General features: G+C 33.7%; 1 protein-coding gene across 5 annotated transcripts; it reads left to right on the top strand.

Moving 5' to 3' along the window:
• Positions 1 to 13,060: 13,060 nt before the first annotated feature.
• Positions 13,061 to 22,002, top strand: LOC100818537 (glutamic acid-rich protein). 5 transcript variants are annotated; one of them, XM_003551397.5, is made up of 12 exons: positions 13,061 to 13,155; positions 14,983 to 16,062; positions 16,156 to 16,189; positions 17,105 to 17,184; positions 17,410 to 17,469; positions 17,640 to 17,750; positions 17,837 to 17,917; positions 18,035 to 18,115; positions 19,393 to 19,849; positions 20,113 to 20,219; positions 21,184 to 21,214; positions 21,531 to 22,002. In XM_003551397.5, the coding sequence occupies exons 2-12, from the start codon at positions 15,061 to 15,063 to the stop codon at positions 21,689 to 21,691; spliced, it is 2,205 nt and encodes a 734-aa protein (XP_003551445.2). In that variant the 5' UTR covers positions 13,061 to 13,155; positions 14,983 to 15,060; the 3' UTR covers positions 21,692 to 22,002. The 5 variants fall into 5 exon arrangements, with proteins under 5 accessions (XP_003551445.2, XP_006602135.1, XP_040868036.1 ...); XM_006602072.4 differs by having other exon boundaries at positions 20,110 to 20,219; XM_041012102.1 differs by having other exon boundaries at positions 13,097 to 13,240; positions 20,110 to 20,219.
• Positions 22,003 to 22,741: the final 739 nt, after the last annotated feature.

Raw genomic sequence — 22,741 nt, 5'->3', positions numbered from 1 at the left:
TGTATTGAGCTTTACAACTAGTGCAAAGGTTTCTTGGTAATCAACTGCAACAAGTGTAGAGGTTTCTTGGTAATCAACCACAAAGGATTGAGTGTAATCCTTTGCAATTGGTGCAAAGGTTTCTTGGAAATCAACCCCAAAGGATTGAGTGTAACCCCAACACTTACGACCTCTGATCTTCTTCTCTGTATTTAGGATCCATTCAGTATAATCTGTATCATCAAGACGTTCAAGTGTGGAGATTGGAGACAGATCCTCCATATGTGGAGCAAAATTTGATTTATTTGCCTTATCCTCCATTTTCATACTCAAAATCTAATTTTCAATTCCTAAAAAAGAGGGGTGATTGGAGTTGGCTCTGATACCATGTTAAAAAAATGAAATCTGATAATTTTTATTGATATGAAATGGTGAATAAATACATGATCTTTTTTCATCTTTCCATGATTATTGAGGACAAAATATCAACATAAAATCACAAATAAAAAAGAAGAAAATATATAAGAGTTTGGATCAATTACAATTATAATTTAAATTCAAATCATATTTAATCCCTACAAATGAATTCTAACAATTTGTTTGTTCTTTTCTTTTTCAAATCTCCCTTTCAACTTTGTTTTGACAGATAAAAATATATAAAGAATATATGGAGTTGCTATGTCAAATAATGGCACTAATAAAATAGCATGAGGCTTTCCAATTGGAATTGATTAATTGAACACCAACAATGAGGAGCCAAGCAAAGCAAGCAGATGTGCTAGCTAGTATAGGTATGGCTATGCAGTTTGCAGAAAACTGAACAAACAAAGTGAATTTTTAACCTTAAGAAGCAGACAAAATGTATATTCTATAAAGTTAATTTTTAGCCTCAGCTATAATCTAAGTATGGGGGAGCTCTTTTTCAATGTTTTTTCCTATTCAATGTATTGGTGACAATAGGAAATTATCTCGAAAACTTTGTTGAGTTAGAAGGCTTTCCCTTAAATTATTCCAATATTGAAAAATATATATGTTTAAAATTCCGATTTTCTATATATGATTGTTTAGAAACCAAGAAAACAATATGATATTTAGAGTCCATTACTCCATTTGTTTTAAAGTTAAGTAGAATTAATTTCAACAAAATTACAATTAATTAAACGTAATTGAAAGAGAGAGAAACGATATATGGAAGAAAAAAAGCGCAGAAATGGGCTTTTCAATTAACACAAACAACTAAACATCAGGGCAAAAATTGAAAACTTCAGAATTATAATGGTAAAAATCAACCGTAACAGTTGCCCGCTTCATGTTCAGTACAGTGGAAAGGCAAGAAACACTACTTTGGAGAGCTTATACGCTCCTTTGATGAATGAAGCTTAGCCCAAGGAAGAAAAGTTCTTAATACCTTTATGAAACTGTTGAGCAAGAAGTAATTAGTGCATAAATAAAAATTATTAATCTATTAATATTCACGTGTTAGTACTTAGTAGAGTTTCTTTTTAAAAAAAAATTACTTAATAGAGATAGACATGCACGGAAGCTCGTCTGCAAAGCCCACAATTCGTGAAATCTGCGTTTCAAACTGGCTCATTTTTAGCTAGACTGCACCTTAGCGAGCCAGTTTGCATTTGACAAAAATAATTAAAAAAATAGAAAATTAAATTTTAATATACAACAGACTATCTTAAGTCACCTTGTAAAAAATATTTGTTCTAAATGATAAAATAATTTGCATCACCTTAAAAATATTTATTTATATCATGTTTATATATTTAATCTATAATTTTATACTAAATCAAAATATTATATCATCATTCACCAACCATTAAACTATATAAAAAAACTTAAATTTTATACTTTTTTAATTTTATTTTAGCTCAATTTACATCCTTTATTTATAAGTATTATATTTTCTTATATTACACTATAAAACCCACAAGCCCCATGGATAAAACCTATTTCACCGGGCGGACTAGTTTAAAAAATCCACAATTCAAACGGCTCAAAAAATCAAGAATCAAGACACCTATATTATGTGGGGAGTTACTAAGTGCACCTAGCAATATTGTTGGGACACCCAACAAACAGTGAATGGGCAATATTACCCTTCTACGAAACCTGTTCCGGAAGAATTTCTGCAAGACGTCACTCCGGAAAACATCCGGAAGAACCTTCTTCCAAAAGAAGAAGGTGGACTTCAAGAAGAACTTCGGAATACGTTCTGGAAGGATGTGTTTCGGAATTTTTCCAGAAGAAGGGTCTTTCGAAAGACCACTTTCTTCTTCCGAAAGAACCTTCTTCCGGAAGTTATTTTATTAGCTTTTTATTTTTCAAATTATTTAATTTTAATAACAAAATTACCTTATAAAATAAATAATATTATTATACATAAATTATTAGTGAATATAATTATGAGTAATATTTGTAATTCCTTTTTTACGCGCATGTAAATGTAAATAATAATTTGTGTGACACTTTAGTATAATTTAAATCATAAAAATTAATTAATTCGTATATTTTATAAAAAATTTAAAATATTTATTATGATAACATTTAATTTGTATTATAAAACTTAATATATAATAAAAAAATAATTATTATTTTTATAACAACGTGAAGTAAAAATAAATTTCATTTTATAATAATAACTAAAAATAAAATAATATTTAATGCATATGTAATGAGGATTTTGCCCCTGTGTGTGTGTGTCCCTGTGTGTTTGGTATAATATTAAATGATTTAGGTAACATAATTGTATTTTGTTGTAGTAGAAAATTGTTTTATTAGTTGTTTATTATAGTGTTAAGTAAATAATGTAGTTATAAATTTAGAATGTATTTGTATTAGTTGTATAAATTTAGAATGTATTTGTATTAGTTGTTAATATGTTTGTTAGTTAATATGTTGTCAATTTGTGGATGTGGTTATATGATAATTTGAATATACTTCTGTATGATGCATATGTCCTGTTAATATATTTGTTAGTTAATATGTAGTAAATTTTTGGATGTGGTTATATGATAATTTGTATGTACTTGTGTATGATGCATATGTCCTTAAGATGTGCGAAGATCAATGGACGTATGACTATGCGATGTCACAAGAAGTTCATATGGATTATGATTATGATGATGAAGAAGAATGTGGTGTGAATGAATCACATGTCAATTGTTCAAATGCTTTTAATACGTCTCAGGTAATCATGTTGATTAGTTTTAGTCATTTGGTTGAATTGATGTTTTGTATAAAAATTAATATGTTGGGGTTGCGTTGTAGGTATTTGGTACTCGAGATGATGTTTTGCAGTGGGCTCGAACAGTTGCCCATGAAAATGGATTTGTTGCAGTGATTATGAGGTCTGACACAGATACCGGTAGCAGAGGAAGAAGTTCATTTGTCTTAATTGGGTGTGAAAGGAGTGGTACGTACAAGTGTAGGAATAAAGAATTCGTTAGAAAAGACACTGGGAGTAGGAAATGTGGTTGTCCCTTCAGGCTTCGTGGGAAACCAGTGCATGGAGGGGAAGGTTGGATGGTGAAGTTGATCTGTGGGATTCACAATCATGAATTGGCCAAGTCCTTAGTTGGACATCCACACGCTGGGCAATTGACTAAGGATGAAAAGAAAATTATTGCTGATATGACAAAGTCGATGTTGAAACCAAAAAACATCTTGCTAACGTTGAAGGAACACAATGCCAACAGTTGCACCACGATAAAGCAAATTTACAATGCAAGAAGTGCATATCGTTCTTCAATAAGAGGAGCTGATACCGAAATGCAACATCTAATGAAGCTTCTCAAACGTGATCAATACATTCATTGGCATAGATTGAAGTATGAAGTTGTGGTGCATGATCTGTTTTGGTGTCACCCAGATGCAGTAAAGTTATGCAATGCATGTCATCAGGTGTTTTTTATAGACAGTACCTACAAAACAAACAAGTACAGACTCCCACTACTTGACTTTGTTGGGGTGACACCAACGGCGATGACATTCTCTGCTGGGTTTGCATATCTGAAGGCTGAGCGTGTTAATAATATTGTATAGGCTTTGGAACGATTTCGAGGCCTATTTTTAAGAAACGATCGTCTCCCTATTGTTATTGTCACTGACAGAGACCTAGCACTTATGAATGCAGTGAAAACTGTGTTCCCGAAGTGTACAAATTTGTTGTGCAGGTTTCATATCGATAAGAATGTGAAGCGCAAAGTGCAAATCTTTAATCGGTGAAAAAAATGCCTAGGACTATGTAATGGATAATTGGGGTACTTTGGTTGATTGTCCGTCCGAACAGCAGTTCGCTGAGTCACTTCAGAAGTTTCAAGTTGCTTGTTCGCCTTGGCCGATGTTCATTGACTATGTTAACGACACATGGATTATCCCCTACAAGGAAAAATTTATTACAGCATAAACGAATAAGGTTATGCACCTAGGCAACACAACAACAAACAGGTATTAAGAACTGATTTTATTTGTTAGTAACGATTATTAATAAATGGTATTTAATTGTTGTATATTTTTCGTGTTTGTTGTGTATTTTAAATGTAGGGTTCAAGTATTTGACAAAAAAATAAAAATAAATAAATTTAAAATATAAAATTTGATCCATTTTAAATAATTTTAAAATTTTAACTATGAATTGTCTAATAACAAAATTATTTGTCCAAAATGATAACATAATTTGTATCTTAAGCTATTTAAAAAAACCTTATACAAGAGGCTTCTTAGGATGGTTTCAAGGGACGCTTTAAATCAGATTGCTTCCGAGGTTGACCGTCTACGTTATCTCGGCAACAATCCCTCTTCTTGTGGTTGTGTGATGAGAAGCATGCACGGTCTTCCCTGTGCATGTGAGCTTTCTAGGTATATTGCTGGCAACATCCCAGTGGAGTCAGTCCACATTTTCTGGAGGAGACTTTGCTTTACAGACCAAGGATTATGCGAGGCTGAAGTCAGCATCAAGGAAGAGATTGAAACCATATCTAAAAGGTTTGACGAACTTGATGTGTCTGGCAAAGTAAATCTGAAGAGTAAACTTCGAGAAATTGCATACCCTGATCACAACTCTATGTGCCCTCCTCCATCAAAGGTCAACACTAAAGGTGCACTGAAGAAACCGATGAAAAGAAGTCAAAGATCCAAAAAGCGTGATCCGTCTTACTGGGAGTATGTTGATGCTTTTCATTCTGTTCAAAGCAGCAACTCTCCAGTCAAACGTAGTGCATCATGTTCTGAACTGCCTCAGCCAACAAGGATCATCCCGATGTTGGATCAATTTGCGCCATTCATTCAAGGTTTCATTCGTGACGTTATGGATGTGAAAGCGGATGGTAACTGTGAATATCGGTCCATTGCCGCTTTATTAGGTATGGGGGAAGATTCGTGGTCGTTAGTGCGTAATGAATTGATTAAAGAACTTGGCAGGTGGTCGCATGAGTACATGAACCTCTTCGGTGGCACAGAGAGATTTGAACAATTAAAGTTATTCCTACTTGTTGATGGGTTTTCGAAGGTATGTTTTTAGGTTAATTTTTTAAATAACAAACTTTAAATTACTTACATGTGTATGTTTGGTTGATTCAGGTTAGTGTGGACAAGTGGATGGATATAGCGGAGATGGGATATGTGATTGCATCACGGTATAACATAATCCTTGTATCGTTGTCCCAACAACAAAGCATGACATTTTTTCCTCTTAGAAGTCAACCACCACCTGATTCTTCTGGGCACCGCATGATATATGTCGGTCACATGTTTGAAAATCATTTTGTTCAGGTACATTGAATATAGTTAGTATAACAATTATGCAATGACTTCGCTAGTTTATTTGAGTCGGTCACCGCATGATATAATCTTTGTTCATGTACAACAGGTTTATTTGAAAGACCATTGTCCCTTACCACCTCCAGCGTTGTTGTGGTCAAGCAATTGTTATTCTCAGGCAAAGCAGTGGACAACTCCATATATTAGTAGAATGCAACAATACACAAGCTTGATGTCATTCAAAAGACACTATGTCGACCTAAATGAAGACTAAACATGCATTGTTTATGTAATTGTATTCATTATGCGATATAATTTGTTGTAAGCCATTAATAACCAATTAATATTATTAAGTACTCGTTTCGTTAAGCAAAAAAATTGTTGGTCCAACAAAAATCATTTACGCGTGTAGCATACATCATTGTCATAATTGACAACACAAAATGACATGCATGCATATTAAAGTTTGAGTGCGACAACACATTGACTAACTTGATTACACATTCTAAAGGAAACATAACATGTTCCCGCGTGTCTATTTTTTTGTAAACAAAGTGAAGCAATCTGTCGGTCACAACCATATATATATATAGCAAACACGGCTAATAAATCACACATTATCTTGCTTTCACATAGTCTCCCAATTGATACACAAAGTATGGCATTTTAGGAGAAACTAGCAGTCAGACGATTGTCAACTCAAGGTTGGCTTTCATTTTTCCAAATGGATCGATTATTCACAATGATATTGGGGTTTACTTCCAAACTTCAACTCCGGTGCCCATTCGAGTACCAAACAGCTGTGATTTTGCAAGCTAAAAAATCAGAATACACAATACCCTCCAGCTATCCGACAAACAATTTTTGGATGAAATTTACTACCGGAAGCCATTCACCCATACAGGTAACCAAATTCGTTTTCAGTGTATGAAATTGATAAATGATGACGATGTCAACACAATGTTAATGTGTAATGATCAATTTTCTAGTGTTGGTCTAATTGAGTTATTATGCACCGTTGGAAGAACACCAGATGGAATAATAAACTTACTTCAACGCACTATGCCCCGTACTCATGATGCGATCCTGTATTACAATAGAAAATGGAACATGCCACCGCAGAACAAATTTTTTGGATGCGTGTTCACAGGAAAAAATCCTAAGAAATTTCAAATTCCTTCAGCATGTACCATCGATGAACTGAAGGATTTAATAAAGCAAGTTGCACCTAAAGGGATTCCCCCTCTTGCAATTCACGAATCACAAACGGTAAGACAATTGTTTTTTCGCCAATCAGGTCGCTTTGAGTATTCAGATACGCTTATAAAATATGAAATTAATGAGCTGAAGACCAACGAAGAACTGTTGAAGGTGTTAGTACAATCTAACTACTAGAAAAAATATGGACCAATGGAAATTTTAGTTGTCTTTACTAAATATGTTGTGAAATTCGAATACGAGGTCACTGTGACATCACTAAACAACTGAATGCAATGTTTATTTTTTTTGCTTTTTCGTTGATGTAACCTTTATCTGTTTACGGCGTGTTTAAATCCAATAATAAAGTTCATTGTGTTATTTCAATGGCCCAAAGATAATTTATTTTAATTGTTTGACCTTCAAACCTTACGTATACTTAAAAGGGTCCGATTTCTATTTTTTTGGATTTTTTGCCTCTTTTTTTAGGTGTTATTTGATGGAACCAGGGAACGAAAATAATTTTTTTGGGTTCTTTGACATCCAAACATGACAAATAGTGCCCCTCCAATGTCTTACGCCACTCGCACACCCACGAAAAAAACCCCAAACATAGGTACTGAAACATCAAAAAAAGGATTTGATTCCTATCTTTTTGGATTTCCTGCCTCTTTTCTAAAAAAATTTATTTTTAATGTAATTCTTACGAACAAAACTCATGATTTTAGCTTCACTTTTTTTTAAAAAAAATTAAAACAGTCCAAAACTTCGCTTAAGGACCACGATCGGAATCAGAATCGATTCGTCAGTTAATATCATAAAATAATAAATTGTGCAAAACAAGTCAACTGTATTAAACTAAAAAGTGTAACAAATACAAAAAATCATGTCAACTACAAAACAAAAAATAAATACAATAATCAATGCTCTGTGCGTCGTCTCTGTCGAGCCCTGACACTTCTATCAGCACTGGCTCCCCTTCTGGCGATCGTCAGGTAATCCTGCATAATATCATATAACTTTGTGCCTGCAGTGACCATCCTAAGGTTGAGCACACGCTCCAACCTCAGTGCAATCGCCTCATAGCCGTCGTAATCATCCTGTGATAGTCATTAAAAACATTTATTATAAAATTTAAAATAAATAACAACTCATCAAACATTAAATGCGCAAAAAATCTTACCACTGCATGTGGAGGGGGGTCAAATGCCACTGGAACCTGGGGGCTGGGCGGCTGCATGTACTCCTCAGGGTCTGCGGCAGGTGCATCTCTAGGCTGGTCACCTGCCTGGGTCGGTATCATGAATGGGTGAGATATCCGAGAAACCACTCCATGTAATCTGCAGATACCTGCCCAGGCACTAGACAGAGCTCACCCACAGCTAGTACGTGGTCCGCAAAATGCATCCACCTATCATCTATATCATCATGTGACAATCAAGCACTAACAGGCGACATAGGGATGCTCTGAATGTAACCAAATTGTCGTAGCACCCTCTCCGGTTGAGCTGTGACCACCATAGGACCCCATCTCAGCTGACCCTAGAATTATGAAATAAGCTCAAAGGCCTTAACCCCCCGATGCTTAGTGTAAGGCAACCAGGACACATCTGTGATGGTCAAAGCATCACAACGTGCCCTGTACGGTGCTCCTGTGATTCCATTCATATGCGCCTTCGACGTCAGCCACCGGGAAGCACGTGGGGACGTCTCCTGGTATGTATCATCTGTGACGCACTGATTCACACTAGGAAAGTGCTCATAGATCCAGCACTACAAAAAAAAGAGGTTAACATAACATAAAAACAAGTTTAAATCATAATCGAACGTAACATAATTAAAAACACAAAATTTACCTGTAATAGAGTCAGGTACCCCGCAATCTGTCGTGTGGTGGCCTTAGAAGCCTCATCTAATTGGTCATACATGTGAACCAGCGCGGCAACTCACCAAGCATAACCACCACTCTGACCTAGGTCGCGAAAAGCGTCTAGGTACACCACATGAACATATGTTGCACTCTTATTATCAAAAAGAGTGCAACCGATCAGGTGCAGCAGATAAGTACGAGCTGCTACAATCCATCGTTGGGCCTGACATCTCATCTCATAAATGTCTCGAACATATCCCAACCGTACGTATGCCCCACATGATTGTGTTGTCTCGGCTCTAGCCTCCTCAGTAGACACCTCAAGCAACTCGGTCAACAAAAATATCGCCTCCTCTGCAGAAAGAGCATGAAAGCTGTGCAACGCGCTAGTGATAGGCAAATGGAGGAGTGACAACACATCATCCAATGTGATCGTCAACTCTCCTACCGGAAGGTGGAAGGTGCTGGTCTCGTTGTGCTACCTCTCCACAAATGCGGATATAAGTCCAGGATCACCAGTAACAACTGAACAATCGACCAATGGACTTAATCCTATGGCACCAACCAGTCCTTCAATCTCAGGCACTAGCCTCTCAATCAATGTCACCTTCCTCCCATGTGACACCAACTTCAAATCAGGACGTTCCTGATTTGAAGTACAAATTATACAATTATAAAAAAAAGTTAATGACAAACAAATCAACAATGATAAATAATTAACAAATTAAAATACATGTCCACTCCAAACGGCGTGTGCAACATGGTTCGCAAATGATGTCAGCACTGATGGGTCATGTGGCCTACCTGGGAATCCCTCAGCATCATCAACATGTGACCCCTCAGCACCATCATCACCCTGTACGTCCGCAGTCATCTCAGGTGCATCCTCAGTCATATCATGGACATCCTCAGTCATGTCAGGAACATCCTCAGCCATATCATGTGCATCCACAATCATCTGATGAACCTGTTGCCTACGGGCTGATGCAGTAGGCCTACGCCTCTCGGAAACATCAACTGCATCATGGTCATCCTGTCTATCTCTGCCTATAAGTCTACCTACAGCACGACCTAAACCTCGTGTTCTAGCCATGATCTGCAAAACATGTGGAACACGTATTTTTTTCGGTCAAAACATACACAACTTTTTTTATAAAATAAAACAAGTTTATTTATAAAAAAAATAAGACTAATTTAAATCAAATTATTTGAAAACACACACAACATAATTTTAAAAAAAACAAACAACTTCATTAATAAAAAAAAACACAACTAATGTAAAAATAATTAATTATCCGCAACTTAATTTAAAAAAAAAAACAAATTCATTTATAAAAAAATACAACTAATGTAAAAATAATTAATTAGTAAACATCCACAATTTAATTTAAAAAAATAAACAACTTCATTTATAAAAAAAACAACTAATGTAAAAATAATTAATTAGTAAACATCCACAACTTAATTTAAAAAAAATAAACAACTTCATTTATAAAAAAAACAACTAATGTAAAAATAATTAATTAGTAAACATCCAAAAATTAATTTTAAAAAAATAAAAAAATTCATTTATAAAAAAAACACAACTAATGTAAAAATAATTAATTAGTAAACATCCACAAATTAATTTATAAAAAAAATACTTCATTTATAATAAAATAAACAACTTTATTTATAAACAAAAAAACACAACTAATTTAAAAATATATAATTAGTAAACATACACAACTAAAATTATATATAAAAATAAAAATAAATGGGAAAAATATTTTCAAAACATACACAACTTAATTTATATCATTTATAAAAAAAATTAGTATTTAAAAAAAATTCCAAAACACACACAACTTTATTTATAAAAATAAACAACTTCATTTATAAACAAAAAAAAAATAACTAATTTAAAATTAAATAATTAGTAAAATACTCAACTAAAATCATATAAAAAATAAAAAAAACCAATTAACAAAAATAACCAACTTAATTTATACAAAGAACCAACTTTATTTATAAATAAAATACACTAATTTTAAAAAATAAACAAAACAATATTTTAAAAAAAATAAAACAATATTTAAAAAAAAACAAACTTCGAGAAGAAGTAGTTCTTCCGGAAAGTGCTTTCGAAAAACTCAAAGGTCATCCGGAAGAACCCTTCTTCCAGAATAGGTGTTTCGGAAGACCTGTTCTTCCGGATGACCTTTCAGTACTTCCGGAAGAACCCTTCTTCTAAAAATCTTCCAGAACACCTTCTTTCGGAAGTTCCGGAAGAATCCTACACGGATCTTCCGGAAGCCGCCACCGTAACCACCCTTTCCCCATTTTTTTCGGCATCTTCTACCCTATGGTTCCACTATCTTAGCCTAAATGTTACAACTATATTGCATAATAAAAGCAAAGGAAGGTTAGGGACACCTACCTCGAAGGCAAATGGTGTGTCTGATCCAATGAAAACAAGCAGTCGGGCTCGCGGAGAAGAAGACGCACGAGGCTCACGGAGAAGAAGAGAAGCAGCAGCGAAGAAGGAGTGAATGGTTCCGAAAGAGGGAAAGAAAGTTTTTTAAAATTTTTAAATGAAGGGCAAAATGGTACATTCAATAAATTGCTGGGTGCACCAGCAATATTGCTTAGTGCACCTAGCATATCCCTATTATGTGTGTTGATGGTTTCATGGATGACCTAAATGCCTAAATCCAAATACCCGACTCTAGTCTTAGTAGAATAGATATATAAATACAAGAGTTTAATGTTTATGCATTTTTACACTATCAATTAATAAAAAAAATTATTATTAGTATAACTTTTAAGATAATTATTATAAAATTCAATAAATTTATAATACATAATAATTTATAATTAAATGATAACATAAATTTGATTTTGCATTCATACATAACATTTTATTCTAAATACAATGCCCCAACAACAGCAAATTGAAACTAACTTGGTTGTAATAGCCACTTCAATTGTCATGACAATTGCCTCCAATAACGCCATGAAACATATTTCAATTTTTTTAACTATCTTGAAAGCTTATGTCTAAAATAGACATGTTTGATTATTTTTTTATATATAAAGAAAATAGATATGTTTGATAAAAGAACTTAATTCAATGGTTTGTAGCATTTATACAAGCCCTGACTTATTGTTTTTTTTAAAGCTTAAATGTAATTTTGGTTCTTTTATTTTTTTAAATTTATAATTTTAGTCTTTTTAATTTTAAAATAGAGACATTTAGTCCTCATATTTTTTTAATTTCATTATTCTAGTCCTTCTATTTTAAAATAAAAATATTTATTTCTTTAATTATAAAAAATATATAATTTTAGTTCTTTCTTCAAATTTAAAAAATATTGATTAGTAAAAAATTAAGTTGATTTAACCCAAATTTAATGATGTGATATGAAATTATTTATTTAATATATATTATAATTAATGTTAATATCTTAACCATTAATTTTTTTAGTTTGCTAGATACTATTATCACTTTCTAATACTCTCATTCTAACTGTCTTACTATTATTGGATAGTAGCGGAAATACAAACTGTCTACATTCGTATTGTGCTAAAGTTTATATAATTTATTTTATTATTATTGGTTATAGTATAAAAAAATGTAATTATTATATACATAAATATAAAAAAAGATATAAATATTAGATAAATTACTTGTTCCTTAATTTATTTACTGTAATAAGAATTGAGATTGGGTACATGAGCAATGGAAGAGAAGGAACTAATAATTTCTTAATTAATTTTGGAACAAAATCGATTAAATAAAAATGGACACCAAAAGTAAATGCCCCATTTATATATTTTTATATAGATATATAATTTTTACGATACAAAACCAATAAATTATAGTATAAATTCATTTATTTAATTAATTTCATAAAAAATTAAAATTAGAAGTAAAAAAAATTTACAATTCTAATTTTTATCTCTAATTTTAAACCTTTTGTATTATACATGGAGGAGCAGTATTCTAGTGTCGGCACATTCAATTATTCTTTGCAACTAATTTGATCTGACTGAAAAATACTAATTTCTAACCAGTTATGATTAATAATTTCGGATATAATCATAAGGGTAATAATTTATAAATCACAACACGACATGCATGACACAAGGAATTTCGAACCACAAGCGTTGATCTTGCACGTACCCCACGAAAACCCCATATGAGCCGTTAGATCCGAATTTCAGTATCTTACGTGGCAATTTAACCGCATTTGAAATCCGCATTTGAAGTCCGAAATATAAATTCTTCAAAATAACCCCCACGCACTTAGTTACTGCCAGCTCTGTTCTAATGTTCTTCTCTTGCAACCTCTGATTCTGTAAGCTGCTTCTCTTCCAATTTCCCTTCTCACGCATCGTTTTAGTTGGAAATTTTTCATCTTTATACTCTCTGGATCTGATTCTGTAAGCTGCTTCTCTTCCAATTTCCCTTCTCACGCATCGTTTTAGTTGGAAATTTTTCATCTTTATACTCTCTGGAGTTAATTGTTGTATGGGGTGGGGGGAATTTGGTGGGTGAGGAATTTTTAGGGCTTTGAATTGAAAAAGTACTTAAATTTGGGATTTTACTATGATTTGATTCTCTGGGGTAAGTTTGACATCAAAGGTTCTCACTGGGTGTAATTAAGAATTTTTGTTTTTTTTTATAATTGGAAGTTTGTCACCCTAGCTCTGCTTGCTCTGGTGAGAATTTTGTTCTTGGAATGGCATGAATAGGGTTACCTTTTTGATGGGGTGATGTGATTTTCTCTGGAAATGGTGCAAAATGAATATTCAAAGATTGATATTTTTTTCTCTGGAAATGGTGCTAAATGAATCTTCTCTTTGGAGAAGAGTAAGAGAGAAAAAGGCTATGTTTGGCTCCTCATAGAACATGGTTGTGGCTGATTTGGGGGGCAGGGGGATGGGTTTTTTATTTTTTCTTTTCTGTCTAACCATTAGATTGTCAAATTGAGATTCAAATTATGAATTGAAAATCCTATTTCTTGAGCCGTGAATTGAACTGTATTGTGAATTGTTAAGATTCATGATCAATGATTAAAATTAATATATTCAGCTAACAAATTCATACAAAAGCACAAATTCATGATCAGTAGCTAAAAAGGCTTAAATCTGAGAGCATTTTAACATGAAGAAACACATCAAAACGTCTATGTATTGGCACTGTGAAGTCAAATAGCTCAAGATATAACTAATAAAGTATTACTAGTCTCCTTTTTTGTGTGACCCATTCATCACCAAAACTGAACAAAGCCCAAATTAGTATAAAGGCAATAGCAAAGAGGAGAGACAACAAGTATAAAAAAATACCAAAATCTCGCAGGATACCCAATACTACCAACCAGCAAAATCTTCAATAGTAGGAGACAGAATATGTGAAGCACATGTAGCACTCACTGTAGTGTGTGGGGAGGGGCAGAGAGAGGAGAAAAGAAAAAAATATTTTGTGTGGATAACATTGGAGGGTTTCTATATGTGAAGCACATGTAGCACTCACTGTTTCCCTCCCTTTTGCAGTTTTCTTTTTTTAAGATAGCATTTTTTAGAATTTTTCAGAACCATGTCATGTATGACCCCACCCAATTATTAATGCAACCTAGTCTCGAACAGAATCGTGCAATGCTGAAATTTATCACGATTTTAGAAGGATTCAGGTGATTCAAGGTTAAATTCAGGACCCTAATCAATTTGCCAACCAATCTATATTGCTGAAACTGAGAATCACATTGAATCACATGTATTGTATAAAGATTCCTACAATTTTAATAACACTGCTAACCAAGGGTAAAATATTATTTTTAGACCTCGAAAAGCCCCAAAATGACACTGGAGCAAGGCCAAAATAGGTTTTTTAGAGAGTAGAAACTCAATGTCATGATGTCTCTATGGAACACAGGTTGTGATTCAGCCGTGACCATGAAAGCTCCCCTTGATGGCAACGTTGTTGGGGCTAATCACTGCTCTGCTGCTATAGCACCACTAATGCATGCTATCAATAACCCTTAGTTTAATTTTAAAATATTTTCCTTATTGAAATATACTTCCGTTGTAGCTAGTTTATATCGTTTAGTTTTCCCTCCTTTTTTGCACTTTGCTGTTTCAGTGTTTGTCATACTTGTACTAAATGTTTTTCTTTTAATCTCCAGGTAGCCTTCAGTTGTGCTATTTAACAGAGTGTGCTTAAGAAATAGTAATTTTGTATATTTACTGTAAATAAGATCAGTATGAGTGAGGAAGAACCAGCGAATGAAGTTTCTAAGATTGATTCAAATGGAAAGAGCTTGCAGAAGATAATTTTGGATGAAATTACTGAGAAAGAGGATTTGGAAACTGATGGAGGAAAAGTCTTGGAGAACAATGGAATCAAAGAGTTGAAAGAAAATATTGTAAAAGAAATTGAAGATAAGAAAACTGATAGTGTGGAAAAGGTAGAAGAGGACAAGAAAGTTGGTGTTGTGGAAGAAGCAAAAGAGGATAAGAAAGAAGATGGGGTGAAAGAAGCAAAAGAGGATAAGAAAGAAGACGGGGTGAAAGAAGCAAAAGAGGATAAGAAAGAAGGGGTGGAAGAAGCAACAGAGGATAAGAAAGAAGATGGGGTGGAAGAAGTAAACGAGGATAGGAAAGAAGATGGGGTGGGAGAAGTAAAAGAGGATAAGGAAGTTGATGGTGTGTCATGTGTGAAAGAAGTTGAGGAGGATGGGGAAGTTGATGGTGTGAAAAAAGTAGAAGATAAAAAAGGTGATGAGTTGAAAGAAATAGAAGAGGATAAGAAAGATGATCATATATCTGAAAATGATAAAATGGATGAAGACACTGAGATTAAGGAAACAATGGAAGGTGAACCAGAAAATGGAAAAGAGGAATCTGAGAAACCAGTAGTAGATGCTATGGAAGTGGAGGGTGGTATTAAGGAGAAGGAGGAGAGCAAAGAAAATGAGAAAGTTGAAGTGGTGATGGAGGAGGATGAGAAGGATGAAGATGAGGATAAGGATAATATTGATAAGTCAAAAGAAGAGAAGGCAGAAGATAGTAAGGGTGAGAAAGGATCAAAAAAACGTGGGAGAGGGAAGATCAATGGGGAGAAAGTGAAAGAAAAAAGAAAAGAACTGAAGAAAACAGAGCCAAGGACTCCTACTATTGATCGCCCTGTGCGGGAAAGGAAATCAGTTGAGAGGTTGGTAGCATCAATTGATAAAGATGCAACCAAAGAATTTCACATTCAAAAGGTATTTGTTTTCAGTTTCACATTTGAAATATTTATTCTTAATTATCCATTTATTTTAACTTAATTTGCTTACAGCTTCTCTTTCAAATTGTAGGGCCGTGGTACACCTTTAAAAGATATACCAAATGGTATGGTGCTTTCCTTTTTTGAATTCTTCGATAATGGTGTTTTAATTCCCTTCTGTATATGCTCAAGCCAGCAGAAGTTTATATAATGCATAATTTACTTACACATGCATTCCATATTCTTCCTTGGTTGATGACAAAATCTTGATAAAAGTGTATGAATTAAATTTAACATAAATATCAGGCAAGAAATGTGCCATATATATATTGTTTCTATACTTCCCCAATTATGGTCTAAGAGTGTGCCATTTGTAGAGATGGTTGTTTGAAGGTTTTCAAATTATAGGGTTATTGTGACCCTTCCATTCAATGATTATGTGAGCCAAGGATATATGCTTAACTACATCTTTCCCTTGAAAATCTGAGCCCCTCACCCTGCAGATTTTCAAGAGTTGATGTTCCTTACAACATTAGCTGATACTTTGATAATGCTATTGGCAAAATCCATTAGCGTATACTGATTAGATTCCCTTGTGAAGTTTAATCTATTTATGAAATAGTTACTTTTTGCCTGCCTTCTTTTCCTATTAAAAGGGGAAAATATTTATGTATATTTCCTATTCCCTCTTACTGTATCTTCAATGACAATAATAATGACACAAACTTGGAAATATCTGAGCTCCTTCCTTTTTAATGGAAAATGAGATTATCAGCTAATTATAGTTTATCCATGTTATTTAATGTCAATTAACTGTTGGGTCTATGGAATCTTTAGCTCTCAAGATAATGGGAGAGTGTTAACAGTAATAGGAAATGTTCCTATTATCAATATATAAATGAAGTTGACCTGATATATGGGGGGTTTATTAGTTTTTGTTCTTATATACATTGATTACATTCATTATGTTATGAAGTGTGAATGCATGTTTCTTCTTCAGAACAGCTAAAACTTAATGACTTTTGCATTTTCTGCTTTAGTGGCATTTAAATTATCTAGAAGGAAGACTGATGATACCTTCAAATTGCTCCATACAATTCTCTTTGGAAGGAGAGGGAAGGTATTTCTTACTTCATTAACTATCTGTATTTTTTGTTACAGTTGTTATACCACCTCCATTGACATTTTTTTTTATAGTTTTTGTATTATGCCACCTCTATAGTTCAGGATATGTGGTATTGGTTGCCTAGATTGTTAAAAAGTTAACACTCAACTTACCTGGTGTTAAAATGCCACACTAATGTTATTATGGTTTCTTGTGAATCCTCTTTTTACTCTTTTTCAGGCAGTTGAAATCAAGAGTAATATATCAAGGTTTTCTGGTTTTGTGTGGCGTGACAATGAGGTAATTATAACCTTTATATATTAAGAAATTTGTGACTCATAAGATGCAACTATATAATACGTTACAATCATAGGGTTTTGTTTATAGTGGGTTCTTTTACTGATTTTTGCTTTTCTGATTGAAGTCCTTTGTCTGCCAAAGGTTCTAAAATCCAAATATTGTTACTGCAGGAAAAGCAAATGATTAAAGTAAAAGAAAAACTTGACAAGTGTAATAAAGAGAAGTTACTGGAATTCTGTGATGTGCTTGACATAACAATTAACAAGGCAACAACGAGGAAGGTATGTTGGTTAAGCATTATTGATGCATTTTGACTAATACCATTTAACACAGCCCTATCATTGCTTTTAAATTTCTACTTATGCAGGAAGATATTATTGCTAAGCTTATAGACTTTTTAGTTGCCCCTCATGCAACCACAACTGTGTTACTTGCAGAAAAAGAGAAGGTTTTCTTTATTCTTTTATGTTTCATTTTTTTATCCTTGTTATGGTAATTTCTTTCTACCTAGGCAACTATGTTCTGGTCACAATATTCATATTATTTATGTTTTAACTATTATCAGCCCAGTAAGGGAACAAAGCGCAAGCGTGTTGTAAAACGGGGTTCATCAAGATCTGGGACAACTTCAAGACGTTCTGTGAAGGTAATATCTCTCCTTTAACTGCCAGAATGTGAAATATAATTTGTGTATTTCAAAGTTAAGTCATGTAGAATATCAGTCTTGCATTGTTTTGACTATGCTAGTTTATCTCACTTTTGCTTGTTTATGCTCTCTGCATTGCAAGCTATCACAAAATTGTTCTTGTCCTAGTGAATGACTAGTTGTTCTTATCCCATGTCAGTAACGGTGCATTTGATTCACTAAATAATAGCGGAGAGGACAGCACTAAAAACACTCATTACAAGTTCTGTTATTAACATGGAAATATGATAATATGGCTAACTAATTCATGCAATAATACAGCAAGAATTTTGATATTTGTTTAATTGTTGTTATTAATTATCAATGTCTCAATTAAATTTGTACTAAGTGATGATTATGAAATCAAATGAAAAAATAAGTTAGGCCGTTATATTTCAAATGAAGGCCCAAAAGAAGCCCATACATGGGTATCAATCCCCCACCCCCCAACAAAAAAAAAAGCCACAAGTGTTGCAAAGCAAGAGGAATAGAGAGTAAAGTTTCCTGTTCAAAAAGAGAACAGAGCTGTAGTGGCATAGAGAGCCAAAGGGGTCAAACCATTCATGAGATCTCAAAGAGAAAAGGGAGATCAAGTGTTTTTGGAGAGGCTGGGACAATTTGGATTTAGGGATTCAGGTTCTGAAATCACTGGTTGTGGATCAAGTGAGATTAGTTCAGACCAGAGGACAGATCAGACCACTGAATAGGCTGCTGGCGACAGGAAGCTCTGGTCTGGGAGGGAGATAGGAGGCAAAATGGTTGGGAGAGTGTTGCACAACCCTGAAGAAAATCTTGGTCTTTTCTTTTGGGTTGCACCACCCAATCCAAGAGTGGGTCTGAAAATTGAATAAGTTTTCCAATTTGATGGTCCCACAAGCAATCCTGGTGATATTACTCAAATTCCAGGATTAAGGATCCTTGGTATAAATTAACAAACATGGAAGAAGCTAGAATCTTGTGGGATCATACGATCCTATTAGTAGAATTGCAATTTTGACAACATTGGTTTTAGGTTCACATTATGGCCCCCAAAACAATAGTTGTATTGGGATGAGTTCTTGGTAGTACTACTACTGTAGTACTTAATTGTTTGTTGATCATGTTAGTCTAATCCCATACTATCCAAAAATATAGTACCAATGCAACTACACAAGTGATATTGCAATTTTAGTTTGTTTTTATTGGGAGCTTCTCATTAGTTATTTGGTTTGCTCAACTTTTCGGCATGTATTTTTCAGAGGCAGAAGAAAAACGAAGATTCTACAGTAGCGCGGAGAAAGAGTGCATCTGACACAGATGAGTCAGAGGAAGACAAGAAAGATGAAGAAAACGAGGAGGAAAATGAAATTGGTGTTGCTGACAAATCTGAGGATGAAACACCAGAGAAATCTGAAAGTGAAGACAAAAGTGATTCTGGGAGTGAATCTGAAGATATAAAAGAAAAGAAAAAACCTTCTAAAACATCATCCACAAAGAAAGAATCTGCTAAGAAAAGTAAAAATGAAAAAATTACAGTTCCCAATAAATCTCGCTCACCACCAAAAAGAGCACCTAAGAAACCATCATCCAATCTCTCAAAGTCTGATGAAGACAGTGATGAAAGTCCAAAGGTCTTTTCAAGGAAAAAGAAAAATGAGAAAGGAGGAAAGCAAAAGACGGCAACACCAACTAAATCTGCCTCCAAAGAGAAAACTGGTAGATATCTTGAGCTCTCCTTTGTTATTGCCATTATTTCATTTGAAAATGTTCTGATTTGAATGCCTGCTGTGTTCTAGTAAAAATAATTTTTAGCTGAAACCAAATATTCAGGTATTACTAGACAGCACTTTTGTTTTTCCATTTTCATTAGATTAAATGCGAATGTTTTTAATTGAAAAACTGATAATGAAATAATGAATTTGGTATAATCATCTTCATACCATGTACATTATAAAACAAATTTCTGTTGTATCAAGCAGAAAAGGTTACTAGAGGAAAAGGCAAAAAGAAAGAGAAGTCGAGCCCCAGTGACAATCAGTTGCGTGATGCGATATGTGAAATTCTTAAAGAAGTTAACTTCAATACGGTAAGATTTTGGAATAAATTTTACATAATTCAGCAACTAGTTGAAATTTTATGTTGAATACATAGCTAAATCTAGTGGAACTGCAATCTTGTATAATGTTGAATGTTAGCAGTAAAAGCCAACAAAAGAATATACACAAAGTAGTAGAGATGAGACTGATGCATTGGATGTGTTGACATACTAGATGCAATAGGATTGGGAATGATTGCATTAGAGAAAGGTTGGGGTAGCTTAGCTCCTATTGTTGAAAAAAATGGTAGAAACATGCATTAGGTGGTTTGTGCATGTGGTAAGAAGAGTTGTAGAATCTCCAGTAAAGAGAGTAGATCAGATGGAGGGTGGAGATCAAGAAAATCTATTGGAGAAACGAAAACAGGTTTAAAGGTCAATAATTTGATTATAAACATGATTTATGACAACATTATGGAATTGTTTGATATATGTAGCTGTACTAGCTGACCCCAGCCAGTGGGAAAAGGCTTTGTGTTGTTTGTACTTCGTAATACATAGATAAAGTACTGCAAAACTACTTTTAGGTTTATTGTTCTACTTCATAAATGTATCTTTCTTAATTGAGATGCTGTCAAAATCCTCCTTGAAAGCTTGATAAAAAACCCTAGGTTAAGATTAAACATGTGCAGTACATTCCTGTTAGGCTGGAATGTGGCAGCAGATTTGCGTCATTTTAAACCTTGTAATATTTTTTGCTTCTACACAAGTCCTTCATATTGCAAGTGGAATTTGTAGAATTCTTGGATGTAATATTGAATGTTGCAAATTTCAATTATGATGATGTTGCTACAATGTACTATGTCATAGTGCAGACCATGGCTATAAAAAGATAGTGTCTATGGCCATGAACCAGACATTGTAGCAATAAAAAGATAGTGTCAATAATTCATTTAGTGTCTACTGAATATTCTGTCTTAACTAAAATTAAAAGTCATTTTTTCTCTTTTTGCAGGCCACATTTACCGACATTCTGAAGAAACTTGGTATGGATCCTTTTTACTTTTTTGCTTAAATACATAATTTTTAGTTATACCTTTTCTCAGTTGCAACTATGAGAGTAAGTGCTACTTTTGTGCCCTTGAAAACGAGTGACATGTATTATCCACAAACCTGAATTACAATTCACAGGAGCTCTTTCCCTTGAATGATCTAGGATTTTAATTTTAAGGATGTATAGTTTATGTAGTCTTATCATTTACAAATATGAACATTTGTAAGAATTTGACAATTCATGAAAATGAAAAATATTAATCATAACTCAAAATTAAACGCCTAACAAAATTGCTCTTCGTTTTTCAGCTAAACAATTTGATATGGATCTCACTCCGAGAAAGGCATCTATAAAATCCATGATTCAGGAAGAGCTGACAAAACTAGCTGATGAAGCAGATGACGAGGACAGAGAAGAGGATGCTGAGAAAGATGAAGCCCCATCTACAGGCCAAGAGGTTGAAGGCTGATTGAAGAGTAGACTTAACTGCTTGGAGATAGGTTTAGCAAGGTACTATAACCCTAATTATGCATGCTTCATCTGTACACTATGTTGAGTGGAAGTGGCTATAGCTTACTCTTAGCATTCATCCAATCTGAAGAGAACAAACTTGTATTTATCAATTTAGGCTTTTGGTGGGCTGCCAGTGTGCAGCTTCTTGTTTATATATCAACAGAATTTGTAGGGTTTTAAACTGTTCATGAATACTACTGACCAAAACTGTACCAGTCTCAAGAATCTGTCTCTAGTTTAATAAACATTTTACCTTAGAGGTTGTCACCTTTCCGTGTATATTGATAACTAGTACCGGGATAAAAGTAATTATCTCGGGTGACAAAAGATGGCTCGTTCATTAGCAGTAGCTGCAATAAATGTTGTGCAGGAGTGATGATGATCCGGTAGCTCTAATCATTTCATGGTATATGCTGTGTTACAATTTCGAAAGTGAGCACCGAATTTGTCCTTGATCAATGTCAAAAGTAGGATACATTAGTTTAATACAGAAACAAACTTTACATTAGTCTTCAAAATTTGCAAATATTTATCATATTAATTTTTAGACTTTAATTTATGTATATTATTAGGCCTCGTTTGGTGGCCAAGATGGCCAAGATATAATAGGAAAAGATATAATACTATCTTATTTTATTGGCATTCATTGTTTGTTGCGCCAATGGGATATGATAATGTTACATATCTCTTATCATATCCTAGGAGAGTTGGTTTATAGGAGGCAATGCATAAGATAATCTCTTTATATATATATATATATATATATATATATATATATATATATAGATGAGGAAGAATTTAGTTACTCCTAACAATCCAATTTTGTTTTTACTCTTCACTCAGGTGACTTCTTTTCCCCCCAAACTTATGCATTTTTTTGTCTCTCTCCCCTGCTCACAAAATCCAATCCATGTCTTCGTTTCACCTTCTTTATCATCAGAATTCATGAAGTCTATTTTTGATTATGCTAGGTGCCCATAATCCAATTCTCCATTGCATAAATAAA

This window comes from Glycine max, chromosome 18, assembly GCF_000004515.6.
Source record: "Glycine max cultivar Williams 82 chromosome 18, Glycine_max_v4.0, whole genome shotgun sequence".
NCBI lineage: Eukaryota > Viridiplantae > Streptophyta > Magnoliopsida > Fabales > Fabaceae > Glycine > Glycine max.
Note: the sequence above shows the minus strand (reverse complement) of the source record. Positions and strands in the feature narration are given on the sequence as shown.

Bases quoted from the DNA above. Each gene is read 5' to 3' on its own strand.
- LOC100818537 (XM_006602072.4), top strand. From the start codon at position 15,061: ATGAGTGAGGAAGAACCAGCGAATGAAGTTTCTAAGATTGATTCAAAT. The intron at 17,185-17,409 runs GTATTTCTTACT...ACTCTTTTTCAG, and splicing joins TCTTTGGAAGGAGAGGGAAG to GCAGTTGAAATCAAGAGTAA. The intron at 17,751-17,836 runs GTATGTTGGTTA...CTACTTATGCAG, and splicing joins ACAAGGCAACAACGAGGAAG to GAAGATATTATTGCTAAGCT.